Below are 21848 nucleotides of genomic sequence, written 5' to 3'. Positions count from 1 at the left end.
TCTAAGCTGAAGGATCCAGGGCCACTATTAACATTCTGCAGTGCCCAGGACAGCACCCCCAGCAAGAAGGAATTATCTAGACCAAAACGCCAGTGGTGCCAAGGTTGAGAAGTCAACTCTAAATTGCCTAGCACACTTGGAGCCCAAAGTTTTACTCTATCTCCTAAGACTTCATGGATGTAAGCAGTTAAAATCTGAAAGCTAAAAACTGGCAGTCTTCTTTGTGTTAAACTGTCCTCTAATACTTTACTAGAAAGTAGATGAAATCTCTTAACATTTCACTGGGCCTAATCTGCTCAAAAGCAGAGACATTACTTTGCCGACTAAGGTCCATCTAGTCAAGGCTATGGTTTTTCCTGTGGTCATGTATAGATGTGAGAGTTGGACTGTGAAGAAGGCTGAGCGCCGAAGAACTGATGCTTTTGAACTGTGGTGTTGGAGAAGACTCTTGAGAGTCCCTTGGACTGCAAGGAGATCCAAGCAGTCCATTCTCAAGGAGATTAGCCCTGGGATTTCTTTGGAAGGAATGATGATAAAGCTGAAACTCCAGTACTTTGGCCACCTCATGGGAAGAGTTGACTCATTGGAAAAGACTCTGATGCTGGGAGGGATTGGGGGCAGGAGGAGAGGGGGACGACAGAGGATGAGATGGCCGGATGGCATCACTGGCTCAATGGACACGAGTCTGAGTGCACTCCAGGAGTTGGTGATGGACAGGGAGGCCTGGCGTGCTGCGATTCATGGGGTCGCAAAGAGTCGGACACGACTGAGCGACTGAACTGAACTGAACTGAATCTGCCTGCATGGTGAAGCTAGGGAGTGACATTAAGTTTGACACTGAATGCCTGGGGCAAACATATCCATGGTTAGAATGACTGGCCCATCCCTCTGCCACTCTGGCATTGTCAGTCTGTCTGGCTCTCTTTCCCAGGGAGTTTGAGTCCAGGCTCATAGTGCCTCTCTGACCCAGGCTACAGGCAGCCATGACTAATGGGACTTGACATGGGAAGGAAGAGCTCAGAGCTTTCCGCAGTCCAGACTGGATCAGCAGGGATGTCTTATGCCTACACTCTCTCCCTCTCCCCGGTCCTCCCCACTGCAGTGTTGTAGTGAGGTCTTCAGAAGATGAACTCTTTTTAACCTTTGTCTCTCTAAAAATGTCTTTATTTCGCCTTCATCTCTGAGGGAAACTTTCATTTGATGTGGAATCACTGGTTGACTTTTTCACTCTCACCCCTTAAGAGATGGTGTTCCATTGGCATCTGGTCCTAGTGTTTCTGATGGCAAGTCAGCCGTCATTCTTGTGCCCTTGTCTGTGAAGTGCCCTTCTGTTTTCTTCTTCTTCCTCTCTGCTTTTTAAGATTTTCTCTTTATCTCTGAGTTTTAATGATTTGACCTTGACTTTTGTTTTTTAGGTTTTTTTGTTTTTAGTTTGGCCACACCGTGCAGCATGGGGGGAATCTTAGTTCTCAGACCAAGGATCAAACAAACCTGTGCCCCCTGCCTTGGAAGTGCAGGTTCTTAACCCCCGGACCACAAAGGAAGTCCCTGACCTTAATCTTTTTTTATTGAAAAAAAAATATTTATTTTTATTTATTCATTTATTTCTGGTTGCACTGGGTCTTCATGGCTGTGTTCAGACTTTCTCTAGCTGCAGCAACCCGGATCTACTGCTCACTGCAGTGCTTGGACTTCTCACTGGGGTGGCTTCTGTTGTTGTGGAGTACTGGCTCTAGGTTGCACGGGCTTCAGCAGTGGTGGCATGAGGGCCCAGAATGGCTACTCTCGGGCTCTAGAGCACAGTCCAGTGGTTACAGTGCGTGAGCTTAGTCTCCACAGCATGTGCAGTCTTCCCAGATCACAGTTCAAACCTGTGTCCCCTGCATGGACAAGTGGATTCCTATCCACTCTACCACCAGAGAATTTCTGACCTTGTTTTTTTTCAGGTGTGTTTTCCTTTGTGTTTATCCCACTAAAAGTTCTCTGAGCTTGGGTCGCTGGTTTGATATTGTTCATTAAATTGGGAACTTTTCAGCCACTGTTTGTTCAACCACTTCTTCTGCCTTACGTGCTTTCTTTTTTCCCTTGAGCACTGCATAGCTACATATGTGAGACTGATATTGTCCCATAGGTTTTAGATACTGTACATCTTAGCTTGGATAATTAGTTTCATTTTCCAAATCTCCTCTAAAATCCCTCATCTATGCATGCCTTTTCCATTAGCTCCTTTAGTATTTCTATCATAGTTGTTCTAAAGTCCCTGCAAGGTAATTCCAACATCTTGGCTCTCTTCGGATCTAGTTCTGTTGACTCTATCCCATCTTAGTAACGCATGTCTTCTGTTTCTTTCCTGTGGTTAAGTTTTGATTGAATTCCAGATGTGTGTAGAAACTGAGAGCATGTGCCTCTTCTGTCAGGCCATCATTGTGAGGACTCAGATCAGTCTAGTCTGTGTGTGACTCCAGGCACAGGCTTCAACTTCTTCAAAGGCAGGTTGAAAATTTTCCCTCTGTCAGGGCTCTGTTAGCTCAGTTTTCTTGCTTATCCTGTTTAGTAGGACTTGTGTGGCACAGAGTTGGACACGACTGAAGTGACTTAGCAGCAGCAGCAGGACTTGTGTGCCTGCATCAAGAGAGCTTTTCTCAGCTCTCCTGTCCCTCCCTGTGGTTGAGGACCACTGCCCGACACTCATGTTATGGCCCCAAATCCTGCAGGTTCTCTGCCCTCCTCTGCCCTTAAGCAGGCTCTGCATACTTGTGCCTTGGGCAGGCTGGGGTGGGAGATGCCAGCTCTCCCACCCCTTCCCTCAGTGGTGGGCTGCCTCTACCGCTCGCTCTGTGTGAGGCCCAGAGTCCTGGAAGGTTCTCTAGTTCTCCTGCTTTGCCCTCAGACTCCAGCAGGTCTGTGCATCTGAGCTAAAGGGGATTCTCTCCTACCGGTCTCACCATGTGTCTGTTCCCTCTCATGCTGTCTCTCTTCCTCTGTCCCTCACTGTCCCCTTGTTCTTTCTCCAACACCCATGCTTCAAACTCCAGTTCACCCAGTGACAGCCTCAAAAGCCATCACTAGTTTCAGAAAACCTTTCTGGTGTCTTTGGTCTGCATTAGATGCCCTCTCTTTGGTCTGTAACTATTGGCAAGTTAATTAACTTCTCTGTGCCTAGCTCTCTCACCTGTAAGATGTATGTAATAGTAGTATTGGTCTCATCATTACATTGAGGATCAAATGAGTTACTATATGTAAAGCACCTGGAACACAGACATTAAGAACAGGATCTCTAGAATAACATTGCCCAGATTCAGAGCTTAGCTGTGAAAACCCTGAGCAAGTCACCTCTCTGTTCCTCAGTTTCCTCATCTGAAACATGAAGGTGATATTAATGCTAATCACCCCATGACGTTATTGTTGTGCCTTAAGGGATTAATTCTTTAAAAAAAAATTTTATTTATTTGACTGTGCCAAAGCTTGGTTGCGGCATCCAGACTCTGAGTTGCAGCATGTGGGATCTTAGTTCCCCAACCAGGGATCAAACTTGGGTCCCCTGCATTGGGAGCTTGGAATCTTAGCCCTTGGACCACTGGGGAAATCCCAGGAATTAATTCTTAGAAGCACCTGGAACAGTGCTAAGCACACGGTATGAGTTCAGTAAATGTTAACTATGGTGATAATAACAGACAACTACCCCTCTTAGAGGGTCCTGGGCCCCCACTGGAGCACGCACTGCACAGGAGGTAATCATGTATTTTCCTTGATAGTCCTCCAGCTTGTCAGGGCAGGGGCTGTATCTCTTACTCGTGATGGCCCAGGGAAGGGAACCCAGCAAATATTTGTTCTGTGACTAACCACTTGGGAAGGTTCGTGGCAAAATATGCATGACAGCAACTCAGTGTTGGTGCAAGCTCCCCTCAGTTAACATTTCATTTGAGTAAAAGCCTCTTTTGAAAATATCCGTTTTCTGTTTCGAGTCATCCACAGCATCCATTCATCCATCAAGCTGTGGTGTTGGAACACTCTTCCCTTTGACCTTTAGAAAAGGGCAAGTGAAGATTGATGGTGTTCTCCACCCAGAATCTATCCGTCATCCCTCAAAAGCAGCCTCACCCCGTTTTTCCAGGTGAATGTTTTTTCCCCTTCATCTTGTGCACCACAGTAATCATGGAACTTTCTGTGTTACATCTGTGATGTGTATTCCTTGTAGAAACCTAGAGGGTCCACACTTACCCAGATTCTCAGTATTACCTGCTTTTAAAAAAATACTGATTGTTGTTTACAGAGATGCAATCCTCAATTTGCAAAGCACGGTTTTGCAGGTTTCAAAATATCCTCTCATTTGCTGCTTTATTGTGGCTTTTAAAAATTGTGTGAGATCGTTGATGCAAATATAAATAAAGTGAGATACAGGAAGGTAAAGAATGTGTTTTTAGATCATACGGTTACTTGGTGGTAAAGCTAGGACCAGCACCTAGCATGAAAAGTAATTCAGAGAGACTCAACTTTGGTTAATGATCTTGAAATTGCTCTCTTCCTGAGGGTCCAAAGAGTTTTTTGTTTCATTCTGTAATTTATTTAATGGATGTTTGCCTCAGTTTGCACATTCATGAAACAGTACGTGTAATATAAGAAACTGAAATAATACATGTGAAAGTGCTTTCATTTTTTCAGTTAGATGCCAAGTCTTAATTTAATATTGGAAATATGGTGGTTTAAACCGGTTATAACTCATGAATTTAATTTTATTTATTTTGGGGGGGTTTGCACTGGGTCTTCGTTGCTATGCAGGCTTTTCTTTAGTTACAGAGAGCAGAGGCTGCACACTCTGTGGTGCACAGGCTTCTCATTGTGGTGCGCTGGGCTTCAGTATTTGCAGCACGCAGGTTCAGGAGTTGTGGCTTGTAGGCTTTAGCCTGGGCTCCAGTAGTTGTGGTGCACAGGCTTAGTGGCTCCATGGCACGTAGAATCTTCCTGGACCAGGGATCGAACCCATGTCCCTGATTGGCAGGCCTATTCTTATCCACTGTACCTCCAGGGAAGTCCAATCCATGAATTTTAGTGTCTGCATTTGATTTATTTCTTGAGCAGGGAGAGCTCCATCCTTTATACATTTTTCTGGAACTTTTCAAACGTGTTTTTGAAGCCATGAGTTTATAGTTTATAAATTCTGCCCTCTTATTTCTGTTAAAATAGCAGCGGGTCTTTGGCTGAGACTGTGAGGGGTGGATCTCTCTTCTTATCCCGCCTCCTGGATGCTGCCCTGGGTCCTCCAGGTGTTCTTCCTACCTGCATCCTGCTGTCAGAGTTGTCATTCTAAAATTCGGACCTGGGCTTCGCCTTGCTACTCCATTGCCGAGACGCCATCAGTGGCTCCGCTTTGCCCTCTGCTTCCTCAGCAGGCAGAGCCTCTGTTTCAGCCAGGTCCCCGCCCCCAGCGCTCTGCGCCCCAGTGCAGCGCCCTCTCCAGATCCCCTCCCCCAGGCCGTTCAGATGTTCTGTCTTATCTGAGAACTTCTTGGATGGCTTCCCTGTGAAACCTCTCCTGGCCACGCAGTCCATTACCCTTCTCTCTGTGCTCCTGCAGCTCCACGTGAACCTGTTTACTTTCCCATCAGTTCCCCAAGGGTGGAGACTGCGGTGCGTCTCTCTCTTGTCTTCCCTGCCCAGTTCTTGACATTTAGAGAGAGCTCCGTGAATACAGGCTGAATGAATCAAGATCAGAAACACCTTGTGGCAGGTCCTTCCTCGGGTGGTTTCTATCTGCAGAGTTCCTTGGCCCCTCCATGAGCTCGCACTTGAGAGCCACCGATGCTGGCATTTTTACAGCCTCATTACCGTCCCCATGAGGCTCAGCCACTTAAGATGTTGATCCTTTGATGAAGGGTTTTGCTAACTCACCACATATTTGATCTCTAAGTTTCTGTGTATTCTGTGCCTGTGCTTCTCTTTGGTGGCCTGCAGCCCACACAGCATTATCACAACCAAGCCTTTGTTGCAACTGACCAGCCTGCCCTGCTCCCGCTGAGTAAGTGTGACATAGCTTTTTGTCTTTGTGTGGTCTGGGCTCAGCTGTGACTTCTCCCAGGAAGAGCTACAACAGCTTGATGACTACGGAAAGCTTTTTTTTAGATGGACTGTCTTGGTTTTATCTGCTGGTGGTTGTTGTTTGCTGTAATTCTCAGAACGACTAAACATTCCATGGACTCAGTGCCAGAGACCCAGTTTATGAGAGATAAGTCAAATGAGATAAATGGCATTTCTAAATAACCACTAAAGTGACGGTAAAATGGCTATTCCTATTTGAAGCTTTTAGGATTATTCCCATTTTACAGTGGAGGAAGTGGAGCCTCCTGTCTGCAGCTTGTGTGTGTTAATTGCTCAGTTGTGGCTGACCCTTTGCGATTCCATGGACTGTAGCCCTCCAGGCTCCTCTGTCCATGGAATTCTCCAGGCAAGAATACTGGAGTGGGTGGCCGTTCCCTCCTCCAGGGGGTTTTCCCAACCCAGCACTGCAAGCAGATTCTTTACCTTCTGAGCCACCAGGGAAGCCCTGCAGCTTAGCCAACCACAACACTGGGATTCAAAGTCAGGTCTGTCTGACTCCAGAGCCCTGACTCACAGCTCTTGTCATGCTGTGTCTCCTGATCCTTGAAACTTAAAATGAAACTTCGAATCTGCCATCCATTAGCTTCTTGTCCCTCAGCGAACTCTGCCTGAGAAAGAAGAGCCTGGACCCAGCTGTGAGTCATTCCTATCAGACCACATCCAGAATGGTCTTGACCTCGAAGGAGGATGTCTCTGGCCTGTTATCCAGGAACGCTGCAGGCTCTCCCCTCTGTCTACAGTTACTGCGGGTCCCTCTCTCCACCGTGTCCCAATACTTCCTTTGCTACCGCCTCAGACTGTCTAATGTAGGGGTTCTCAGCCCTGGCTACGCTTTGGGGTGGGCTGAGAGCTTTAAAAAAAAAAAACCGGGCCCCACCCTTCAAAGTTCTGATTCAACCTTTCTGGTTTGGGGTCCAGCTATTATTCTTTTTTTAAAAACAACTTCATTGAGATAAGCTCTTTTCTTTTCTTTTTTTTTTTTTTTGCTTCTCTGGGTCTTTGTTGCTGCAAAAAGGCTTTGTCTAGTTGCGGTGCTCAGGGTTCATTGTGGCGACTTCTCTTGTTGAGGAACCTGGGTTCTAGGGCTTCAGCTGTTGTGGCATTTGCCCTGAGGCATCTAGGATCTTCCTGGACCAGGGATTGAACCCATGTCCCCTGCATTGATTGGCAAGTGAATTCTTAACCAATGGACCACCAGGGAAATCTGAGATACACTTTGTATGTCATAAAATTCACCTATCACCCATCTTAAGTATCCAATTTGATGATTTTTAGCAAATCTGCAAAGTCGGGTAACCATCACCACCATCTGATTTTAGAATAGTGGCATCACCCAGGAAGATTCCCTCGTTCCCCTCTCTGGCTAACCCACATTTCCACCCTTAACTTCAGGTGGCACTAGGCGTCTTTCTGCCTGTCTAGATTTGCTTTTTCTGGTCATTTTATATAGACAGAATTGCTTGCATTATTTCAAAAGCCCCCTGCATTATTCTGAAAGAATTGTAATGTGTAGCCATGGTTGAGAAGTAGTTATCTCCTGGTTTTTCTTTTTTTACTGCTGTTCCCTGGGTTGGCCAACGCCCGCCCACGAGGGCTGTCGTTCAGATAAGCTGTAAGTGAAGTAGGTCCCTCTAAGCTGGGCTGAGAACGTAACGATCATTTATAACCTGCTTTCTATGGGAACGTGCTTTCCAAAGTCCAAATGTGCTGACTTAGGAAGAAGCCTTCGGAAGGGAGCCAGAACAACCTGTCTTCAGACGCAGAGTGCCTCCACTGGCGGCCCCGGCCCTGAGTCAGAGCCGAGCCCTTGACTTTGTGTGGCTTTGCCTTTGGCACTTTCGGTTTAGATTTTTTGCGTGGCTTCGCAGTTGCTGCTGGCCTCTTGCCTTGCTGGCGGTGAACAAGACCCGACCCCCCTTCCTGGTCCTCCTCCTCGCTTCCCACCAGAGGTTTCAGCTCCGCGTGCACTGTTTGCAGTGCTTTGCAAAATATTCCTCACGTATTTTTTACCTGTTTGAGGAAGCTTTGAGAGGAAGTTTTGAGATGGCAAACTCAGCTGCCCCCAGGCACGAGCAGGTACTGTAAGAGACTCGAGCAGGCCTAGGAGAGAGGCACTTGGACGCCCGACCACTGAAAGGAGTCAAACAGTGTGCTGATGGCCATGAGCTTTCTTTCTCATTTTGCCATAAGCAGAAGTCCTCGGTGGAGCTTTTAGGCTGATCTCATGTGATGGACCAGAGGAGGCAGTGGCACCCGACTCCAGTACTCTTGCCTGGAAAATCCCATGGCTGGAGGAGCCTGGTAGGCTGCAGTCCATGAGGTCTCTACGACCTCACTTTCACTTTTCACTTTCATGCACTGGAGAAGGAAATGGCAACCCACTCCAGTGTTCTTGCCTGGAGAATCCCAGGGACGGGGGAGCCTGGTGGGCTGCTGCCTATGGGGTCGCACAGAGTCGGACACGACTGAAGCGACTTAGCAGCAGCAGCAGCATATGACGGACAGGGAGGCCTGGCGTGCTGCCAGGGGTCAGGGGTCGCAAAGAGTCAGACACAACTGAGCGACTGAACTGATGGTTACAGCAGGGATGGCAAATAGATTCCATTCCAAGTGCCAGAGGGGGGAAAACCCAACTGACCAAACAAAAAGCTGCAGGACAAGCTTATGTATGTAGGAAAATGATAAAACTCAATTCAACTTATTTTAAAATGTAACAATTCACCTCAGTCATTGATTCAAATTCAAATAATAATACAGAGATTCAGTTACGATTTATAGGGTTTGTTGTTGTTATTTAAAGTAAAAAATATATATATTACTTAGAGCAGCTGTAAATATGTGGGTAAAATCCCGTCATTTGGAGAAATAAATCAAAGTAGAGAGCTATGAGATGTTTATCACCCATACTGTTACCGAAACAGTTTCTCCTTAATCATTTTCCCTCTGATTTCTTTAAACTTTTTAGTTTGTATTGGGGTATAGCCGATTAGCACCCAGTTTCTTTTCAGCATTATGTATGGAGATTTTTTTCCCTCATACTATCCCTTTAGAGTTCTATAAACGCTCCTTTAAGGGCTTTAAAATTACTTTGTGGAATGTGTTGCAAATTGATTCATTTATAAAGTGTCAGAGGGGCCTTTATTTTTGAAATCCAATTAAGTAGATTTGCAATTCCTTCCCAGGAACTTAAGAAGACAGCTAATCTAATGAGATAAAACAGGAAAAACTCACTCAGTAGTCCCCTGACTCACTGTGAAATCAGATGAGTGAGCCCAAACTCAGAGCCCAGGCTCAAGGGGATTTTGTAAACACTTGTAACAGGAGATGACAGCGTTGCACAAAATCGGGTTCCCAGCAGAATGAAATAGACCACTTAGCCGTGGGTCTGGCTGCTGTAATTCATCTGAGAATATAAATTCCAGTGCGTGCAGTGACCATGCAGTGCTGTTGGCCCATGGATGATACTGAGAATCTGCAAAAGATTGATCAGAGTTTATCTTGTTCATCAAAGATGCATTTAGGTATTTGCAGATAATCAGAATTTAAAATCAGTTTATTAAAAATTCTCTCCATGTCCCATTTCTCCCCCCCCCACTTTAATTGGCATATCAAAGTGAAAGTATAAGTGAAAAGCCTACAGAACTCTGATCTCTTGTGAATTTCTAAACCAAAAAATGGCAGCACTGTGATCTTGGAGGCAGTGGAAGCCCTCGATGTTAGACGATAGTTCTGGCTCCTGTACCACTGATTTGCATCCCTGGGTAGAGAGGGTATTGGGTGGTTAGAAAGATGAGCCCCCATAGTGGCTGAAGGGACTGAAGAGGAGTAATCTAATGGTGTCCTGAAAAGCCAGTGTCTGAAATGCAAGTTGGGAAAGTGCAGAAATCCCCCTTCAAAGTCAGAAGAATTTGGAAGCAATTAAAAAGGATTGGAGTTTCATGGGAAACCATATTTCACTTGTACATGGATCAGGAGTCAGCAAACTGTGGCCTGTGGACCAAATCCAGCTGCAGTAGGCTCACGATGGTTTTTGCATTTTTAAATGGTTGGGAAAAAAATCAAAAGAAGGATAATATTTCCTGACTTATGAAGATTGTGTGAATTCAAATTTCAGTGTCCATAAATAAAGTTTATTGGAACCCAGCCGGGTCCATTCATTTTTATATTGTCCCTGGCTGCTTTTGTTACATGGCAGTGCTGAGTAATTGCAGCAGAGACGATGTGGCCTGCAAGCCTAAAATATTTATTACCTAGTCTCTCCAAAAAAGTGCGATGCCTGACTAGACAATTGTATTTATTTATTTCTCATCCTGCAGTCTGTTTACAAGCAGAAATCGAGGAGAAAATCATCGTTATAATACATGTTTTTGGGGGGACATGGGTGGGTGGAAGTGGGTAGGCGGAGCGGAAGCTTAATTTCTGATTTTTCACTGTCACCAGCATGACCAGCCCTGGGCTGTGCCTCCACCTTTGAACGATACTGTCAGAGCCAGCAACCCACATTCATTTTAGCAGCCGCTTCTTGAACATGAGGCGGAGAAAATACACCTCCAGACCAGCCTCCCATACCAGCCCGCAAAGTGATTCTCAAAAGCCTGTGGGGGTGGTTTGCACCACACACTGTAACCATCACTGCTGCAGCCCCCGGGTCAGCAGACTTTTCCTGTGAACCAGCTGGTGTTCTGACCTCTGCAGACCACACGGTCTCTGTTGCAGCAGTTCAGTTCTGTTGCTGTAGTGAATGCAGCCATAGATAATTCATCAACGGCTCAGCCAGGCCGCGCCCTAAGAAACCTTGACTTGTGCACACCGAAACCTGAATTTCATAATTTTCACATGCGATAAAATATTGTTTATCGCTCTTTTGAGTTCTTTCAACCATTGAAAAATAACTCTTCTTAGCTTGCTGTCCATACAAAAATATTCGGTGAACTGGATTTGACCTATAAGCCATAGTTTGCTGACCCCTGGTCATAGGGATGGTTTACGTTTTGTTTTGTTTCGTTTTTCACGAAATGAAATTTCAGAAGAGAATATCACATTTTAATTGTAGTCATTGTGGATTTACGGTGGAAGGCAAATCTGTATTTATGTGTGGCTGTTTTTCTGCCTTAGTGTGACTGAGTGTTTTCCTCGCTATCTCTTTTGAAATCTAGAATATTCTTTATTGCAAATCTTTCTCTGTCATTGTGATAGTCACTTTGTCATTCATTCAGTCAGTATATATTTGCTAAGGCTTTGGGGTTCCCCGATGGCTTAGCGGTAAAGAATCCACCTGCAGTATGTTTGATCCCTGGGTCAGAAAGATCCCCTGGAGGAAGAAATGGCAACCCAATCCAGTATTCTTGCCTGGCACAGAGGAGCCTGGCAGACTACAGTTCATTGGGTCATAAAGAGTCACAACACGGTTAGTACACACACACATTCAAGTGCTTTCTGTGTGGCAGGCAGGGGCTAAGCGAGGTGCTGGGGAAGGGTTGATGCTAAGATAGAACTGTCCCCTGCCCCCAGCAAGTGTTCTGTCGTGCTGGGATGAGGTCAGTAACGCTCAATAAGCGCTTGGAAGATCACAGTGTGCATTGAAGGTGTGGACTTGAGAATTTATGTCCACGGCTCCCCTGGTATGTGCTTAAAGCTGATGTCTGTGCCCCAGGAAGTAGAATGGCAGTTCATGATATGATAGCAGCATCTGGCATTGAGTGCTGTGATGGCAGACACTCCTCCAGAAATCAGTCCATGGTTAGAGGTGGAACTTGTCAAGGCCAATTGGAAATCTTCCTTTGGCCCTTTTCCTCACTTGAGCTTTTCTGGAAAAGGAGACTACGTTATGGCCCACACAGCGTGGCTGCTTTTAGACTTTGGGAATTATAAGAGGGAAATCTTATGCTTTATCAGAAAGTGATAAGTAAATTAAAAATCGTGCCTGATGGAAGCCTTGTCTGAATGACTAGTGAAATTGTGCAGCAGCTTGCATAGGAAAAAACAACCCCCAGAGTAAAATGGCGAGTGGGAGGGACCTTCCTGCTCTGTATTGTTTTTCCAGTTACAGACAGGAAACATCAAGTGTGTTTTCAAGCATGGAACATTGGACGCAAGGAAGGCTCAGACAAAGCAGGAGAAAAAAAAAAAAAACCTCATATGCAAAGAGTTTCGGTCTGTGTAGCAAACTGCTTGATTGAAAACAATCCGATTTAGCAAGTATTATTTTTATAATTGGATCACTTTGTCTTGATAAATTCAGTCCCAGTAAAACTAAGTTTCTTTGGCTTAGGTAAATGGCTTTTAAATGGGGACCCCGGCCAGTACTTTGAATGCTAATCGCCAAACTTTCCTTAGGGTAAAAATTCCACATCTGTGGTAAAGATGAATGTTCCAAAGCACTTCAGCATAGAAAGGGCTGAGTCTTGGACTGGTCACAGTGATGAGGGAGGTCAGGTCATTTGGACCACATATGGGGGGAGGTAGAAACATTGGTGGTTCTCTAAAATTAGGTTGGGGATAGCACAGTCCATTGGGGAGTTTCTGTGAGAGGGAGCCATCCTAGTTTGTATATTACATTCAATAGTTGTGATTTAGAAGTAATCTTTCGGGGGGTTCAGGATGGGGAACATGTGTGCACCCGTGGCGGATTCATGTTGATGTATGGCAAAACCAATACAATATCGTAAAGTAATTAGCCTCCAATTAAAATAAATAAATTTATATTAAAAAAAATTTTTTTAAATAGAAGTAATTTTTCCTAGATAACCCATATTCATGGATTGGAAGAATTAGTATTGTTAAAATTCTATACTACTCAAAGCAATCCGAAGATTCAGTATAGTCCCATCAAAATTCCAACGGCATTTTTCACAGAAATAGAAAATTCATATGGAACCACAAAAGACCTTGAAATAGCTGAAGTATTACTGAGCAAGAACAAAGCTAGAGGCATCACATTTCCTGATTTCAAACTATATTATGAAGCTACAGTAATCAAAGCAGTATGATATTGGGATAAGAGCAGACACAGAGACCAATAGACCAAAATAAAGAGCCCCAAAATAAACCCACACATATACAGTTAACTAATCTTTGGCAAGGACACCAGGAATGCACAGTAAGGAAATGAGAGTCTGTTTGAAATGCTGTTGGGAAATACACATATCCATATGCAAAAAAATTAAACTGGGCTCCTACCTTATACCACTCACAAAAGTTAACTTGAAATGGATTAAAGACTTAAATATAAGACCTAAAACCATAGAGGTCCTAGGAGAAAATAAAGGGAAATCCACTTGATATTGGTCTTGGCAATAATTTCATATATGTAACACTCAAAACACTGGCAACAAAACTGAAAATAAACAAGTGGGACTACATCAAATTTAAAAACTTCAGCACAGCTAAGGAAACAATCTATAAAATGGAAAGGCAACTTTTGGAATGAGAGAAAATATTTGCAAACCATCTACCTGATAAGGAGTTCAGTTCAGTTCAATCGCTCAGTCGTGTCCGTCTCTTTGCAACCCCATGAATCGCAGCATGCCAGGCCTCCCTGTCCATCACCAACTCCTGGAGCTCACTCAGACTCACGTCCATCGAGTCAGTGATGCTATCCAGCCATCTCATCCTCTGTCGTCCGCTTCTCCTCCTGCCTTCAATCCCTCCCAGCATCAGTCTTTTCCAATGAGTCAACTCTTTGCATGAGGTGGCCAAAGTACTGGAGTTTCAGCTTCAGCATCATTCCTTCCAGAGAAATCCCAGGACTGATCTCCTTCAGAATGGACTGGTTGGATCTCCTTGCAGTCCAAGGGACTCTCAAGAGTCTTCTCCAACACCACAGTTCAAAAGCATGAATTCTAGTATCATATATATATCATATATTATATGAGTTTGCCAATTGCATTGATGCAATAGCAAAAAAAAACAAACAAAAACCAACAACTAACCTGATTAAAAAATGGTCTAAACAGACATTTATCCAGTGAAGACATTTTTCCATATGGCCAAAATGTAACTGAAACCCTTTTACACTGTCTGTGGTGTAAATTGGTACAGTCATTAAAGAAAACAGTATGGAGGTTCCTCTAAAAAAGAAGTACCATATGATCCAGGAATCCTGTTTCTGGGTGTGTATCCGAAGGAAGTGAAATCAGTATTTCTAAGAGATATTTACATGTCCATAGTCATTGTAGCATAGTTACAATAACTAAGGTGTAAAAACAAAGTGTCCATCAATGACGGATGCGTAGATAAAGAGGTTGCATACACACAGGCACACAGGAGCATTATTCAGCCATGAGAAAGAAGGCAATTGGGAGATCCTGCCATTCGCAACACGTGGATGAACCAGAAGGACCATATGCTAAGTGAAATAAAGACCAATACTGTATGATCTCAATTATATGTGAAGTCTTAAATAAAATGGAGTTGAACTCAAAGAAACAGAGTGGTGGTTACCAGGGAATGGGGCATCAGGGAAATGGTGGGGATACTAGTCAGAAGGTAAAAGCCCTCAGTTATAAAGATGAATAAATTCTGGGGCTCTCACTCAGTTGGTAAAGAATCTGCCTGCAATGCGGGAGACTTGGGTTTGATCCCTGGGTTGGGAAGATCCCCTGGAGAAGGGAAAGGCTACCCACTCCAGTATTCTGGCCTGCAGAATTCCATGGACTGTGTAGTCCATGGGGTCGCAAAGAGTCAGACACGAGTGAGCGACTTTCACTTCCACTACAGCATGGTGACTGTAGTTAATAATACATACTTGACATCTGCTGAGAGTGGATCTCAAACATTCTCACAACTAATAACAAAAAAAGGTAACAGGATGTGTTCATTAACCTGATTGTGGTAATCACTTCACAATGTGTGTGTAAATCAAATCATCACATTGTATACTTTAAATATATGGAGTTTTGTCAGTTATATAAAGCTAGGGGGGAAGTAATCTTTCCTGATTATAGGTAATTTTAATTAATTTCATTGAACCCAAAAATCTGATTAAGAAGATGCACTGGATCTCTTTCTAAAGTTAGCTTCATCAGTGTGGTATACCGAGTGTCCACAAAGGAGAAAAACAGAGGATAAACTCATCTTTAAGCTGTCTGTTAACATTTTCACATAGTATGTACCGTGTGTTTTTCAGTCTGCATATAGCTTGGCAAGTAAAGTGCCTCTAAATGTAAAGGAAAGGATCACAGTTGTCAGTTTGAAGAAAGGACAACGAATATACCGATTTGCCTTGTATTTCAGATGCTCTAATGTCTGTGTTCTGTTGTTCTTTTGTACAGATGGACAGTTGGACCCATCACTTTAAAGTTATGCTTCACTTAAGTTTATGCATCGCTTGAAACCATATCAAGCATGTTGCTGCAAAAAGTAACGAACTATTGTTACTTTTTAACTATCTTAAAAAGTGCTGTTTTTTAAAATTTGTTGTAATTTTAAAAGTCAAATAACAGGAAAAGGCTTATGCACAAATTACAGTGGATTCTCTCCTCACTCACTGCACTTTCCCAGTTGAGATTCCCTCACTGAAGAGGCAACTGCTTTCAAATTTGAGCTGTTTATTTTGGCATTAACTCCAATCTATATTTATAGATAATATATATATAAACCACTGTCTTTTGAGTTATCAAGTCTAGGTATTATTTATTGACTTCCTGTTATGATAAATGAGGGTTAGGGCTCTCTACTTCTGCTTTCCCCTCCTTCCAATACAGTTACATTACAACTTTGGCATATATTGCTATTTGATATATATATTACTATGTTCAATCAGTTATTTGCATCAAAGCATAGTAGTAAACTAGGACTGTCTTGCCAATAGACTTTAATTTTTCTGAAGTTAATTCTTGCTTTCTTTTTACATTAGCTTTATTTTCTTTATGGCTATAGCAGTGCTATGCTCATATAGCTGACTCTCAAAAAAAAAAAACCTGATTTGTATTATGTGTATTTGTTTGTATTGTATTTGATTTTCTTTTTTATTCATTTCAAGTTACCAATGTGAGGTCACTGAACAAGCAGCAGGGACAAGATGCGTGGTTTATTCTCGTAAACCACTGAGCTGTTACTAACTCTCTCATACCTACTAAACACCTGCATTGGGATTTTATCTTATTAATTATTTTTTAAATTGAAGTATAGTTGCTTTACAATGTTGTGTTAATTTCTGGTGTACAGCAAAGTTACACATGCATACATATATATTTTTCATGTTCTTTTCCATTATGGTTTATTATGAGATATTGAGTATCATTCCCCGTGCCATGCAGTATGACCTTATTGTTTATCTGTTTTATTTATAGTAGTTTTTATCTGTTAATCCCAAACTCCTACTAACTTATCCCTCATCTCTCCTTCCCTTTCTGTAACCATAAGCTTGTTTTCTATGTCTGTGAGTCTGTTTCTGTTTTGTAAATAGGTTCATTTGTATCATATTCTAGATTCCATATACACTGATATCATATGATATTTGTCTTTCTCTGACTTACTTCACTTGCTATGATAACCTTCAGGTACATCTGTTTTGCTGCAAGTGACATTTCATTCTTTTTTATGGCTGAGTAATATTCCAGTGTGTGTGTGTGTGTGTGTGTGCGCGCGCGCGTGCACATACCACATCATCTTTATCTGTTCATTTGTCAACACTTACGTTGCTTCTGTATCTTGCCTATTGTAAATAGTGCTGCAGTGAATATTGGAGTCCATATATCTTTTTGAGTTGTAATTTGGTTCGGAATATATGCCGAAGAATGGAGTTGCTGGGTCATACAATAATTCTATGTTTAGTTTTTTTAAGGAGGAAACCCCATACTGTTTTCCATGGTGACTGCACCAACGTACATTCCTACCAACAGTATAATTAACCTGTGTGGCTCAGCTGGTAAAGAATCCTCCTGCAATGCAGGAGACCGGGGTTCCATCCAGGTTTGATCCCTTAGAGAAGGGAATGGCTACCCACTCCAGTATTCAGGCCTGGAGAATTCCATGGACAGTCCATGGGGTCACAAAGAGTCAGACACGACTGAGCAACTTTAACTTCACTTCACCAACAGTATAGGAGGGTTCCCTTTTTCCCATAACCTCTCCAACATAAATTATTTATAGACTTTTTAATGATGGCCATTCTGACCAATGACGTGTACTATACTGTAGTTTTGGTTTGTATTTCTCTAATAATGAGCAATGTTGAACATCTTTTCGTGTGCCCATTGGCCATCTGTACCACAATGGGAGTTTTAAAATTAAGTTTTCCTCTTCTATTTTTAAAATTTCACTTCATAAGTAGACACATATGCTCTGAATCTTCTCTTTTGAACTTGTGAATATTTTAATAGGCCTTGGGACTTTTCTCTGCACACACTTATACTTAACAGGAGATATCAGCATGCTGTCAGAGTCGTCCAGGGCCCTATCCAGAACTCTGGGTTCTGGCCGGTGAAGACAGATGAAAGTTATGTCGTCTTGAGGTGGTATTTTGCTCGAGGAGTGGCAAGGCTGGGATGAATGGTGAAGCTATGGTGGTCTCATGCCAGGCTTGTCCCTGCCAGGCCGACTCACAGGCTTCTCTCCGAGGCCGCTTGCTTGAGATCATAGTCAGCTGGGGTCCTGCTCCACTTCCCTAACTGGCATGACTACCTATGTTTGGCGCTTCAGCAATGCCTGGCACCGTGCGTGCCAAGCGAGGGCTAGGATGACGTATTTTGGCCGGCTGCTTCCAGAACCGTTCATAGAGTTGAGTTGGCCTCTTTGGGAACCTGGGGCCTTGGCCTGATCTCCAGGCTCTGCTCCTCTGGACCTGGGAGGATTGAATCAGGTCAGAGTTCTAGTTTCTTGCAGAAACCACAAGTGAGCCACTCCTGTAGGCATCTCCAGGTTAACTGGGGCACTGCTGTTAACAGCTGGGTTTCACTTGATGTGCCATCTCCCAAGCATGGGGTTGGGGGTGTGGGCCACCGTCCTTCTTGCATCTAGTGCTCTTCTGAGCCTAGCAGTGTTTTGCCGTCATTCTTGGGGGTCCCACTGGTTTTTCTGGCCAGATGCCTTCTCCTTCTCTTGTGTTGGTTCATGGGCAAGACCAAGGTCATGCAGCCTTCCGTTCTGCAGCGTATCTTATAAAAAGGCTTCAAATTTTCTGATTCATCAATGGTCTTACCTCCTCCCTCCTATAGTGTGATCAGAGCTGAATTTTTCTTTTTCATTTTCCTTTAAAAATGTCCCAGTTTGTTTCAATGGGAATTTGGTAGGGATGTTAAATGACTGGGCTTAAATCACTGTTTGAACCAAAAGTTCAGAATGGCTCTTTTGTAGTGATTCTGGGTATACCAACAATGCTGCTGTTTTGGACTGCAGAGAAAAATCTTCTTGGAAAAAGATAGCGATCTGGCACGTGAGGTTCCAGCAGCTCACAGTCTCTGCTGATTGTCGGCTGCTGTATCAGTCCTCTAGACAGGTCAGCAGGAGTTCTGAAGCGTAGATAAGGGTGAAAGTATTTTGTCTCTTTTGAAAGTAAAGATGAGATAGCTGAAGGAAGGAAGACTTAAGTGTTGTTACCGTGTGTGTATGATTGCATAACCTTTCTGAATCTGTGGCACACTTGTTTGCTGTGAAACTCAGAAGTGATCATTTTAAGAACTGAAGTTTAATTTTCTCCAGAGCAGTCTTTTCTACAGGCCTCCTGCCAGGGAATTCTGGGCAGGGAGGGGCTTGTTACAAATTCAGGATCTCACTAAGGTGGTAGCAATTCTGGAATATGGCATTTTAAGGCCACACCTCCTCCCCCACCCCCTTGTTGGGTCTGTGCATGCCCAAGTTTGAGAACCCCTGATCTCAATCATTTGGTTTTTAGGGTTGCTAGTTTCTGCAAACTTCATTTATTTGTTTCTTTGTGTCTTTGCTAAAGTCGCCCTCTAATATAAAAACTGGTAAAAATTCCCCCCTTGTGATCATTCATTTCTACCTGTTGTGTTTTAAACTCCAGGATACTAATTACTCAGTTTCATGGGTTGCTTTTTATTTCCAGACCGTCTAACTCTGAACTTTGCATTTTTCCCACAGGGCCGAGAAAACAGAAGTCCTCAGTGAAGATCTGTTACAGGTAACAAAAGAAAGACTTTTTAAAGTGCTCCATTTAAATAAGAACAACAATAAACCCATAGGTAGAAAAAACCAAACAACTCAAAAAACCCATAGGGGAGAACTGAACCTTATGGTTCTTTGTTTTGGGGGGATTTTTCCCGAAACAGAATTAGCATGATTAGCATGGTTTTGAGCAGGAAAAGAAAAGCAGTTCAGTTGCACGGTGATAAAGCGGATCTGAAACTTTGGTGTCGTGTTCTGAAGTTCAGATGGGGCTAGTCCCGCGTTCAAGTGCCAGGTGTTGGGGGGGATGGCGGCAGAGCCTGGCTGGGCCGTCTGGGCGGTTGGCACCGTGGCCTGGTCACGGGTCCCTGCAGGCCGCTGCATGGTGCCCTTGATGCAACAGGCTCCACCAGCTGCAGCAGTGACCCCACTAGCTCCAGCAGAGTTTGGAGTTTTTGCTCCATTTTATGCTTCTTTTCCCCCAAACTGAGCTAAGTTGGGTCCTGCAGGACTCAGAGTTTCAGTGACAGTGAACAGATCTCTCAGAACCACCTAGAGGCCCTAGGGTGGCCTCACATGGCTAGGCCAGATTTTCCTCTCTGTACAGGGAGGGGTGTTTCCTGCTGGGGACCTTAATTACGGCTACTCCATGCCATCTCTCAGAAGGCTTCTGTAACTGTGGGGCTGGCCGTTTCTCCCAGGAGGGCTGGGACCCTTATATACACATCACTTCACCCAATCCCACTCCATCCCCACCCACACCGAATACTTCTAGAAAGACAGGACCCCTTCCGCAGGCAGGTTTTGTTAAGACTTTTCCACCTGTCTCCTAGCCTTTTATTTTCATACACTGCCTCAGGTGTGCTCCAAGGAGTCCCTGGAGACCAGAGATCTGCTCCCAGATGGCTTTCTGTCTCTTCCCGTGGAGAGAAGGAGCTGCATAATTTAGAAAAACACCTGTGCTCTGCTCCCACCCCATGCCAAAACAGCCTCCTAAATTATGACAGTCTTCTGCAGGTAGAAGATTTTAAGAGCACTTTTTTTTTTCTTTTTTTAAGGACTAGAAATGTTTATCAAGGACTAGGTTTTTTAAAAAAGATTTATTAAGGAATCATAATCTTAAAAATAATTTTTTTTGAAGTATAGTTAATGTACAATATTATAGTTTAGGGCTTCCTGGGTAGCTCAGATGGTAAATAATCTGGAAACCCGGGTTTGATCCCTGGGTCAGGAAACTCCCCTGGAGAAGAGAATGGCTACCTACTACAGTATTTTTGCCTGGAGAATACCATGGACAGAGGAGCCTGGTTGGCTACAGTCCACAGGGTCACAAAGAGTCGGACACAACTGAGCGACGAACACACATATTGTAACTTAAGAATCAGATTTTTAACACTATTTCCCCACTAACTTTTATCAGATATTTCAAATCCGTTTTCAGACTTTTAGAAATATTGTTTGTTCCAGTTCCACTAGGTTTTCCTGTGAGCATTCTCATTCCCACATCTCATGTCAGTAATTTCATCCCAAAGCCCTGAGAAGAGACCAGAGCTCTTGCTGGCAGGTGAAGGATTGCAGATATCGTACGGGACTCAGACAGTGACTGTCTGTTCTTGTCTCTCTGCTCAAACATCCACTAGGGCCTGAGGAGTTTGCTAGTTTCTAGAAATCCTTATTTTTTAAAAAATTTATTTTACTAAAGTATAGTTGATTTGCAGGGTTGTGTTAATTTCTGCTGTACAGCACAACGATTCAGTTATGTATATCTGTATATCCTTTCTCGTATTCTTGTCCATTTCAGTTTGTCACAGGATATAGGAGCTCCTGATAATGCAGATACTCCATGTCTGTAGCAGTTGTTTCCCTGCTCTGATTTCTGTGGGCTCTAGCCATAAAGAAAGTTTGTTGTGGTTCAAAGCTCTGAGTCTGGTGACCAGCCACCTGTATTCCATGCCAGGTCTGCCCCTAACTAGTTCGGTGGCCTCAAGAATTCTCTGCACCTCCCTCTGCCTCAGTTTCCACTTCCACATCTTTTGACTCTTCTCTAGAAGGAAGGTAATCGACATATCACCCCATAGGGTGGTTAGGAGGGGCTCATGGGTTAAGCGTGGTCAGCCCTGGGAGCAGAGCCTGGCCCGTAGTAAGGGGTAAATATTAGTGACTTGTCGATAAGATCGCCACTGTTTCAGCTGCAGAGGCTGTCTTGTTTCTGGTGTGAGACTTCCCTTAGTTTGCTTTTCCTCCTTCCCCTTTTCTTAGATCTCAGTTAGAGCAGTTCAAGAAGCCACCCTTTTATCTTGTTTGTATAGAGTTTCCCCAAGAGGCTGTCAACCCCAGGAGGGCAAGAACCACAGATTATTTACTCTTGTTTTTCTAACACCGTGTACAGGGATTCAGTATATACTTGTTCCTTCAACACATACTACCTTCCATTCATGGGCCAGGCAGTGATCAAAGCACTTGGGATAAATCAGTGACCATAACAGACCAAGGCCCTGTCCTTGTGGATTTTATAAAAGTGAAGTTGCTCAGTCATGTCTGACTCTTTGTGACCCCATGGACTGTAGCCTGCCAGGCTCCTATGTTCGTGGAATTCTCCAGACAAGAATACTGGAGTGGGTAGCCATTCCCTTCTCCAGGGGATATTCCCGACTCACAGATCCAACCTGGGTCTCCTGCATTGC

At 43.8% G+C, this 21848-nt stretch overlaps 1 protein-coding gene across 5 annotated transcripts in view; it reads left to right on the top strand.

Annotated features, from left to right (window-relative positions):
• Positions 1 to 21848, top strand: part of ARHGAP17 (Rho GTPase activating protein 17) — a 96438-nt gene that overhangs the window by 21623 nt on the left and 52967 nt on the right. For all 5 annotated transcript variants that reach the window (XR_001917259.1, XM_018040527.1, XM_018040524.1 and 2 more), the window contains exon 2: positions 19141 to 19180. Coding sequence is in view for 4 of the 5 variants with exons in the window: in XM_018040527.1 (XP_017896016.1) it covers positions 19141 to 19180 (40 nt within the window). In the remaining variant the exon portion in view is untranslated. The remainder of the gene's footprint in view (positions 1 to 19140; positions 19181 to 21848) is intronic.

The sequence above is a fragment of the Capra hircus genome, chromosome 25, assembly GCF_001704415.2.
Source record: "Capra hircus breed San Clemente chromosome 25, ASM170441v1, whole genome shotgun sequence".
In the NCBI taxonomy this organism is placed as follows: domain Eukaryota; kingdom Metazoa; phylum Chordata; class Mammalia; order Artiodactyla; family Bovidae; genus Capra; species Capra hircus.
The sequence above is the reverse complement of the archived record's forward strand: the minus strand, read 5'-3'. Positions and strand labels throughout refer to the sequence as shown.